This window comes from Lucilia cuprina, chromosome 6 (genome assembly GCF_022045245.1).
Source record: "Lucilia cuprina isolate Lc7/37 chromosome 6, ASM2204524v1, whole genome shotgun sequence".
NCBI lineage: Eukaryota > Metazoa > Arthropoda > Insecta > Diptera > Calliphoridae > Lucilia > Lucilia cuprina.
Window position 1 is genome coordinate 39,429,781 of NC_060954.1, and position 10,751 is coordinate 39,440,531.

Genomic DNA, 10,751 nt, shown 5'->3' on the forward strand with positions numbered 1-10,751 from the left:
CTAACTAACTAACTAACTAACTAACTAACTAACTAACTAACTAACTAACTAACTAACTAACTAACTAACTAACTAACTAACTAACTAACTAACTAACTAACTAACTAACTAACTAACTAACTAACTAACTAACTTACTAACTAACTAACTAACTAACTAACTAATTAACTAACTATCTCATTAACAAACTAACTAATTAACTAACTAATTAACTAACTAATTAACTAACTAACTAATTAACTAACTAACTAACTACCTAACTAACTAACTAACTAACTAACTAACTAACTAACTAACTAACTAACTAACTAACTAACTAACTAACTAACTAACTAACTAACTAACTAATTAAATAACTAGATTGCCTTAATAAACTATAGACTAGTTCATAAATTAGTTAGTTAGTTCACAATTCAAAGACTAGTCATAAATTTATCTTTAGACTAGTGAAACTAAAAAACTGCATTTCCTTAACTATAGACTAGTTCATAAACTAGTTAGTTAGTTTACAATTTACAGACTAGAAATAAATTATTATTTAGACTAGTGAAAGACTCATCCATGTATGTCTAATAAGACTAGTCTATTGACAAGTGCACTAAACAATCTATGGACTAATCTGGTCTGTATGGATTGACTATACTATACTATAGCCAGTAGTAGTAACATAGTTCAAGAAACTTATAAATCTTAAGAAATACTAATTTTTTTATTCAATATAAAGACTAAAATAATACATCTTTACATGCAATATATAAAATGAAATTTTAAACAGATCAATTGTATAACAGATTTGAACGCAATCATGTGGCTAATGATTTAAACAAACGAAAAAATTTACACAAATTATTAAAAATACTGCAATTTAATTAAAGAAACACATGTACTTAATAATAAACGCATTTTAAACATAACTTTATGTTTTATTTTAATAATAGTTTAAAAAAAATCACTATTAAACACTTCGCTGATTGCTTAACAAGTTGATAAAAGAAAAAACAATTAAATATAAATGCATTTTTTTTGTTAAATTGTAACTAGTTTATTTCTTTTATTAATTGTTGCAAACAATTGTAAAGATGCATTTTATATAAACTGAAAACAAAATTTAACATTTAATAAAACAGATAAACAATATCTAGTCTGTAGTTATTTATGTTTTAATTTCAATTAAAGTAAAGACGACTACTTTGTAAATTTTAATTTATTTTTATTGTTTTGTAATGTTTTAATTTTTCCATAAAAAAAAACATTTATTTAACCTTGACATATGCCAATGAAAATATTTTCTTACTTAATTTTTTTTGTTATTGTTGTTGTTGCTGTTTGGCTTAGAAAATAATTGCACAATATTGCGGGTTGGGTGTGGGTACTAAACTGGCCTGAGAATCTCAAGACTATGATTAATAAGTTATTGTTTTTTTTTTTGAAGTGTAAAAATTAACTACGAAGTGGAAAAAAATTGCAACATTTTTGTCTAGTGTGAGTAGAAATATATTATTGGGATTTATTAAGAAACACGTGTTCTAGAAAAAAATATCTAATATAAGTTTGATGCTTCCTAATAAAAACATTCTAAATCGAAAAAATAAGTTTTGAGTTTATGTAAAGGGTAGATCAAGCGAACGATTTCAGCAATTTCTCAAAAGAATCCGTTTCTACAAGAATTACTCTAAAATGGGGAACAAATAGGGCTGAAGTTCTATATTGAAAACCCATTTAAACTAAACTGTGGTCTCGACTATATTTTAGACCATAAACAAGACTATAGTCGAGACCATTGTTAATATAGTCTATGGTCTAGACAAGACTGCAGACCAGACTTTAGATCAGAATATAGCCTAGATTACAGTTTAGTCTAGACAGCAATATGGTCAACAGTCTGGTCTATAATAGACTAGACTGTGGTCTAAACTATAGACTAGCCTGCAGTAAAGACTATAGACCAGATTGTAGTCTATACTACAGATAAGACTATAGACTGGACTATAGACTAGACTGTAGTCTAGACTATAGACTAGACTGTAGTCTAGACTATAGACTAGACTGTAGTCTAGACTATAGACTAGACTGTAGTCTAGACTATGGACTAGACTGTAGTCTAGACTATGGACTAGACTGTAGTCTAGACTATAGACTACACTGTAGTCTAGACTATAGACTAGACTGTAGTCTAGACAATAGACTAGACTGTAGTCTAGACTATGGACTAGACTGTAGTCTAGACTATAGACTAGACTGTAGTCTAGACTATAGACTAGACTGTAGTCTAGACTATAGGCTAGACTGTAGTCTAGACTATAGGCTAGACTGTAGTCTAGACTATAGGCTAGACTGTAGTCTAGACTATAGGCTAGACTGTAGTCTAGACTATAGGCTAGACTGTAGACAAACTAGACTGTAATCTAGGCAGTAATATAAAGTACAGAATAGACAGTAATCTAGACCATAGAGTAGACTGTAGTCTAGACTATAGGTAAACTGTTGTCTAGACTATAGACTAACTAGACTGTAGACTCGTCTGCACATTATAGACTAGAATGTAGTCTACATTATAGACTATACTGTAGTCTAGGCTATAGAATAGACTGTAGTCTATAGAAAAGGCTATAGACTGGACTATGACTATAGAATAGACTTTTGACTGTACTATAGACTAGGCTATAGAATTGAAATTAGTCCGGCTACATTGTGATCTTGTCTATAGTCTAGATTAGACTATATTCTAGGATTTGGTCTTCACTAGACTATATTCTAGGATTTAGTCTAAACTATAAACTGGACTAAAAACTTGACTTTAGACTATACTGTAGTCTTGACTATAGACTAGACTGTATTCTAAATCGTAGACTAAAATATAGACTACACTGCAGAGTTTGGATTTAAACTTTACGTCGACTAAGAGAAAACAGCAAAAAAAAGGTTTCTCTTTAATTTGTAATAGTTCTATGTTGTATGTCTTAAATTGTTCTGAAATTATTCTTAGCATAAGTCTGGCTAATTTAAGATTCTAATCAGCTAAACAATAACACCTCTGCCAAACTGTAAAACTGTTCATTTCCAATTCGTAACCAATACATTTATTTAAGTAATAACTTATTTTTTAGTTTTTGTCTATTACATAGGTATATCCGGAATAACAATTTAAAGTTTTTTTTTGTTAGTTTTGTTGTGTTGTCTACAATTGCTAGACATGACAATAAAACAATATGATATTAATAACAAAACAAAAGACTTAAGACACATACGAACACACACATAATGATAAAGAACATAGAAAAAGACAACCCACGTAGTTAATGAAATTATCACAATATATTTATGAAATACAAAAAAAGAAGTAGAAGAAGCAGAAAATTGGTGTTAGAAAAACCAATTACATACTCTATTGATTGACAGACACCAACTAAAAGTTTTGACTTAAAAAAACTTAAAAAAAAGCTTTAAAAATAAGACTTTTTTTTGGCAAAATATCAGCAAATATTAAGAAAATGATTACCCACAAAATGAAGAAGCTACTCTCAAGTCTATGGAGCAATAGTTAAGGCTGTTACAAGGTTTTTGCATTAAAAGCAAGAAGACAAAAAAAAAACTCCCACAAATGAAAAACACAAATTTTGAAAAGATATGAATTATTTACTCAAGAAAAGTTTTAATATAGGAAACCAAGCGATTAGTTGTCATTGTTTGGTTAAAGAAAAAAATTTAACTGAGAATTTTGTAAAACCAACAGATGTTAAATAAACACAATTTGCATAATATGGTTAAAAAGAATGGTTTTTTAAAATTATATATTTTTATTTATAAAGATCATTTCAAAAGCCCTTTAAGCTTCACTAACAAACTCAATGAGTCAGCTCTAACTTGCAACACTTGAAATATTGCAAATTTTAAAACCATAAAAAAATTCTTAAAAAAAACTTACTGCATTTTTTTAATTATTTTTCTTGTAAATGTATCCAAAACAATCCTTAATTGTTGCTGCAACAAAAATAATCCTTAATTTGTTCTTGGTATCAAAACCAATTAGTAAAAAAGTTTATTTTAAAACTTTCGATTTTTTTTTTGCTATTTAGTCACTCTTTATCACTGTTTTCGTATAAAATTTAAAAAAATTTTTAAAAATTTTCTTTAAAATTGTAAATCTTTTAACATTTAAAACCTTTACACTTTAAACCATTTAGTTTTTTTCCTACTATTTTTTTATTTATAAATTTTTTTCCAATATGTTTTTTTTTTCTATTTTTTCAATATTCCTTTTGATATTTAACAATTGAGCTCTACTCTTTAAATGAATCGCTTTTATTAAAACTTTTTGTATTTTATACTGCAAAAACAGTTGTTTTCTTAAGAAAAAAATCAAAACAAAACAAAACACACAAACTGCCAAAATAACAACAAAAACTTACAAACACTCACTTACACTACATTAAAGAAGAAGAAGAAAAAAAAAAGAAAAACACCTTCAAGAAAAATTGGTGGCCCAAACAAAATTTAATTTTGTAAATATATTTTTACTCACCAATTTTAAAAACAAATAGTTGTTAACAGCAAACAGTCAGCAATGGCTAAACAACACTTATTTTTGGTAAAATGAGTATTTTGTTGCTCTCTGTAAGTTTGCTGAATACGTGATAAAAGCAAGAGCATAAGTTTTAATTTGAGTGAAGTTTGCTAAGAGTTAAGAAGAGTGTTATAAGAATGAGTGGCTTTTGACAGCGAATTTTAGAAAAAAAAAACTTAAATGAAATTTGTTTATAAAAGTTATAAATGAATTGAATTATTTAGTGTAAACAAGTAAAATGTGCAGACATTTGTCTTAACATTAATAAAACAACATGTTTTTGAGTTCCATTTTGCTTTGTTTGTCGTTAGTAAGTTAGGTTGAAGGAAGCATAAGATCCGAAGGGTTAAGCCTGTAGTCCCGTGTGTTCGCACAGAATATAGCTGGAGGTTCATACTACGCGTCAAAGCATTACACGATTTTCATACCTACTTCGCGTTTTATGCTTCATGCTACACTTTTTAAGCGTAAATTTTTTATTTTACTTTTAAAAAACTTTGAGGTTTTCTACAACATGTATTTATTTTTTCATCATTAAACTAAATTTATTCAAATTGATAAATAGAATATAGAATATAGAATATAGAAAGAATATAAAATGTCAAAATCAGCTGAGATGTTCATGTGCCGCTTATAAAAGTAGAAATTAGATTTACTCTAAAGGCTCAGTTAGTTTGAAAGTTCCGTAACGTTTCCGTTCTGTGACGTTCCGTTGACTGTTTATGTGTAGTTAGTTTATACGTAAGAACGTTTGTTGTGTCTATGGCATTTATGTTGAAAGTAATGTCAACTTTGATATTTTCTTTGACATATTTCAGAGTTTTATCTCTCTTACTTTATAGTTTTCGCATTTTTTTTTTTTAATTTTAAACTTCATAGCATTTAGTATAATTTTTTAATAAATATTTACTAATATAAGAAGTACATTAATTTTAATGTTTAATTTTAAATTATTTCAATTAATCGTAATAATTAAAATTTTTTGGATGTACATTATTTTTAAAACATTAACATCTTTTTTGTATTTTATGTCAGCTGTTTATAGCTGTCACTTAACGTTGCGGATTGAATTTTATTTTCTACAGGTTCATCCGCAACGCAACATCAACGTTACGGCCAAACTAACGACCTACACAGGTTTTCGTAAGCCAAATACGAATCAGCTGATTCATCACGGAACGGAACGTAGAGACTAACTGAGCCTTAAGCATTGTACGCGTCAAGGCATTCTACGCTTTTGTGCTGTAACTTTCGGCATATGAATACATTGATTCTACTTTTTTGACAGACGCATAGAATGTGAGAAAGCGTAGAATGCGTGTTGTGGACCTCCAGCTAAAGGTAAACACTACCCGTCAAACCATTACACGCTTTTCATACCTACTTCGCATTTTACGTTTCAAGTTACATGCTACATGTTCATGCGTCGCTTGTGACGCTTATAAAAGTAGAAAGTAGATTTACTTTAAGCATTCTACGCGTCAAGGCATTCTACGCTTTTGTGCTTCTAACTTTCGGCATATAAATACATTGATTTTAATTTTTTTTTTGATAGACGCATAGAATGTGAGAAAGCGTAGAACGTGTGGTGTGGACCTCCAGCTGAAAGTAGATTTACTTTAAGCATTCTACGCGTCAAGTCATTCTACGCTTTTGTGCTTGTAACTTTCTGTATATGTATAAATACTTTGATTTTACTTTTTTGACAGACGCATAGAATGTGAGAAAGCGTAGAACGCGTGGTGTGGACCTCCAGCTTAAGTGCTAACATAATAAAACCGAACTTATTCATTCTAAGACAACTTCTTATCCTTCCCTGAAAGAGTCACATAGAATTCTTGTAGTTCTATTCAATGTTTCTTTATTCCAAATGGTCATTTGGGATTTGAACTTATATGATGCGATTGAATAGTAGTAGAAGATCATAATCTTTTATCATTTATCGCCCAATGGAGGTGGTTTAAACTTGAGCAATTTTTGGTTCTTCCGATCAATGTATAAGCACATTGCTCAAGTACTTGAGAAAGTAGCCCCATAGAGGAATGACAAGTATCATGAATCAAGCTCAATCAAACCAGGACATCGAAATAGTAATCATTGACGTCGAACCAATAGATGGGGCAGACCCAACATTCTATTGATGCTATGAGGAATGCTACACAGCGTTCTCATCATCTAAAGACTCACTACAGTGTATTTCTTAATCCCAATTACACTACTGAGATGGGCTGTTATTTCTTTATACCATTATTTCAGTATCCACAAGAACCTACTGTTGAGCATGCTGTGGAGTAAACTCAAACACCTGGTTCTGCCGTTGCATACATAAGTACTTTCCTCAATTACTCGAGCTAGTAGACCTGCTGAGGTATCATGAGTCAAGCTCAATTAAAAAAACGACAAGGAAAAGACAATTACTGGTTTAGAGTCGATTAAAGGGGTTGAGCCAACTTCAATTGAAGCTATGTAATACTTGACCTCTTAGATCACCTAACCACACTACTGAGGTAGCTCTGTTGTTTCTGCAATTGCACGTAGGAACGAAGTTAATAGTTCTAAACATAGATATTTATTTATCCAAAATTATTTCACTAACCAAAGCAACCTACTGTTGAGCATGTTTTGGAGTAAATTCCACAATGACGGAAAAATACGAAAATATCTCATTAAGTTTTGACAAACATCATTCCAACATCTCCGCCACTTCCAACCGTCATTCCATCCGACAAAACCTCAAATAATTCTTAGAATCTCTTTCATCGCCCGCTAACGCATAAGCAATCTTGAATTTGGGTTTAAACCATAGTCGCTATGTTGATCCCGAAGGTACCTAAAAAAAGTCGTGCAGTCAATTGGTTACATGTAGTACCAGGTTACCTGGTGTTCTAGTTTGACCTCATGTCAAATCCCCCCAAAACCGAAAATTTGTCAAAATATACAAATGAGGAGAAAAATAAAATAAGTGACAAAAAACAAAAGTTACCTCCCCCCCCCAAACACTCGTGCTGTATCCGCGGCTGAGTAAGTAGTAACCTATAGCATGTATAAAATGTCCGGGGTAAATGATAACCTATAAAAGGGGAGTTTTTTTTTGGTACTTTTTCGTTTTCCAAAACGTACTTTTTGAATTTTCTACAATATTTAACCTAGAAAAAGAAAATAAAGTATTTAGGTTTCAGAGTAAGTAAAACCCATTAAAAGGGGATTTTATGGTACTATTTTGCACTTCAAATGATACCGTTTTTTTACTTAACCTAGAAATCTAGAAAAAAGGGAAGTTTTTGGTACTTTATAGTCCACTTTTTGAATTTTCTACATTACTCAACCTAGAAAAAGAAAATTAAGTATTTAGGGCTCAGAGTAAGGAGAAAACTTTTAAAATGAGATTTTTTGGGTACTTTTTTGCACTTAAAAAGGTACCTTTTTTTGATTTTCTTTACTTAACATAGTTAATTAGTTAGTTTGAAAGGAGGATGTACATATATACATCAAATCCGAAGAAATACATCTAGACCTCTATCGGGCCTTTTGTGTGCTCCTTAATCAGTGTCTAAGATGAGAATCAAACCCACCACCTCTGGTCTACCAGACTGAAACTCTAACCACTAACCTACCGGAGGCCACTTAACCTAGAAACGAATAGATAACCTATACTTTCTCACTCCACAAAAGTTACTTTTAGAATTGTCTAGAAACATGAATTAGATACGTAAGTATATGATGGGTCTGGAATAAGTGAAAACCATTAAAAGGGGATTTTTTTTGTTAATTTTTCCTTATTCAAAAGCTGTGATCATTTCCAATTAAAAACACTTATTTTCTAAACTACAATTTTTCTGCATGAACAAATAATTAATAAAAAAATGTCTATTACATGATGTGTTAACATGTGTTATGATTTAAATTAATAGTTTTAACATTTAATTGTTATTATTAATTTCACAAATAAAAGAAGTATTTTACGCTTCGTATTTTAAAACACACACGAACATTAAAGGTTGATTAGTTAATTTAATTTAAAGACAATCATATTTCAAGTTCATTTGTTAAGTCTTTTGTTTGTGGTGGTGTGCTGGCAACAGACATTTTTATTTCAAGTTTGTTTTTTAAGTCTTTTGTATTTGAACATAAAATTTAAAACACCCTTTTAGTTAATACGTAAGTGAGTAAGTAATTGTGTTAGTTTAGTAGCAAACTTAAAATAATTTTCAATTTCCTTTTTTTTGCCATAAAACTTATTAACAACTGCAGACAAGTTAAATAACATTGTTAATATAAAGTTTAGATGTTAAATCGATTATTGTAGCAATTATTTATTTATTTATTTTTTTGTTTTTGGAAAATTTTATATAATTTATTATTTATTTATAAATTTCATAATACTTACACCATAAAATATATTAATGCAATTACTTTACTATAGACTTGCAAATTCACTTTCAATATTTTGAAAAAATTATAAAAAAAAAATTAAATTAAACCACATTGTATGAAACACCAGAAGTCATGGCAACCACCAACAACAACCACTTTCTTCTATCGTTACGCTATTTTAATTTTTACTCATATAAAACTATTTGCTATTTATGTTTTTGCACTTGTTAAATTTTCCAAACGAAAAAAATATACTATTTTATAAAAGCTAGATTTTCAACAATTCATCCAAAACCAAAAGATTTTTAAAACAGCGGTCAGTGTTCGACCGGCAAAATGCATTTTAGAGATGTTAAAACAATAACAAAAAAGCAAATATAAACTCATGCAATACAATAAAATCAGCTTTAAATTTGAAAGAAAAAAACAAGTGCAACAACTAAAAGTCTTCTCTCTAGTAAAATGAAAGAAAAAAAGAAAAATTGTTACAGAAGCATTATAAGCAGACAACAACAGCAGCATCATCAACATCAGCAACAACAACGTCAACAGCTGCAGTTAAAGCCACAACTGCTGCTGAATTAAATAAATCAGCAACTATACACACTCTCACAACAATAAATGAACGAACTGAACTGAACTGGCTGAGTAACTTCTTCTAACATGCTTCAATGATTATGATTTTCATTTTCTTAAACAAAATATATACATACACACATACATACATACATACATACATACATACATACATACATACATACATACATACATACATACATACATAAATATAAAAAATCACATTTTGTTGTTGTTTTTCTGTTGCATTTTGAATAAGAAACCCCCAACAGCTTTTAAAACATTATAAAGAAGTTTATCAAGTGTTTAAATACAAATCATTTGAAATGATTTTAAAGTTCATCAAACGTTTTAATTTTGTTTTTTTTTCACAAAAACTGAAAAAAACGGCATCACATCTCACAAAATTTCATTGTTTAATTGCTTGCCGTAGAGAGAAGATTTTTCTTTGTTTTCTATGCAAATATGTACATACTTAGAAATCAGTAGCAAATTTGCTATGTTTTGCACCCTACATAAAATATTAAAAATTTGTAAGAATCTCTGTTTTAAAATTAAATCTAGTATTTGATCTGTCTTTGAGTTGTTCTTCTGCTATACTAGAACAGATCATAGACTAGGCTATGAAGTCTAGTTCATATAATAAGAATAAACCATATAGACTAGATTATAGACTAGACTGTAGACTAGACTATAGACTAGACTATAGACTAGACTATAGAATAGACTATAGACTAGACTATAGACTAGACTATAGACTAGACTATAGACTAGACTATAGACTAGACTATAGACTAGACTATAGACTAGATTATAGACTAGACTGTAGACTAGACTATAGACTAGACTATAGACTAGACTATAGAATAGACTATAGACTAGACTATAGACTAGACTATAGAGTAGACTATAGACAAGACTATAGACTAGACTATAGACTAGACTATAGACTAGACTATAGACTAGACTATAGACTAGACTATAGACTAGACTATAAACTAGACTATAGACTAGACTATAGACTAGACTGTAGACTAGACTATAGACTAGACTATAGACTAGACTACACTATAGACTAGACTATAGAATAGACTATAGACTAGACTGTAGACTAGACTATAGACTAGATTATAGACTAGACTAGAGACTAGACTATAGACTAGACTATAGACTAGACTATAGACTAGACTATAGACTAGACTATAGACTAGACCATAGACTAGACTATAGACTAGAC

At 29.6% G+C, this 10,751-nt stretch overlaps 1 protein-coding gene across 2 annotated transcripts in view; it reads right to left on the reverse strand.

Moving 5' to 3' along the window:
• LOC111686227 (putative mediator of RNA polymerase II transcription subunit 26) overlaps positions 1–8,971 on the reverse strand; it is a 31,142-nt gene extending 22,171 nt beyond the window's left edge. The window contains exon 1 of one of the 2 annotated variants that reach the window (XM_046954694.1): positions 8,952–8,971. In XM_046954694.1, the coding sequence (XP_046810650.1) occupies positions 8,952–8,956 (5 nt within the window). In that variant the 5' untranslated portion in view covers positions 8,957–8,971. Of the gene's footprint in view, positions 1–3,925; positions 4,169–8,951 lie in introns of those variants that run through there. The other variant, XM_023448575.2, reaches the window with a different exon arrangement.
• Positions 8,972–10,751: the final 1,780 nt, after the last annotated feature.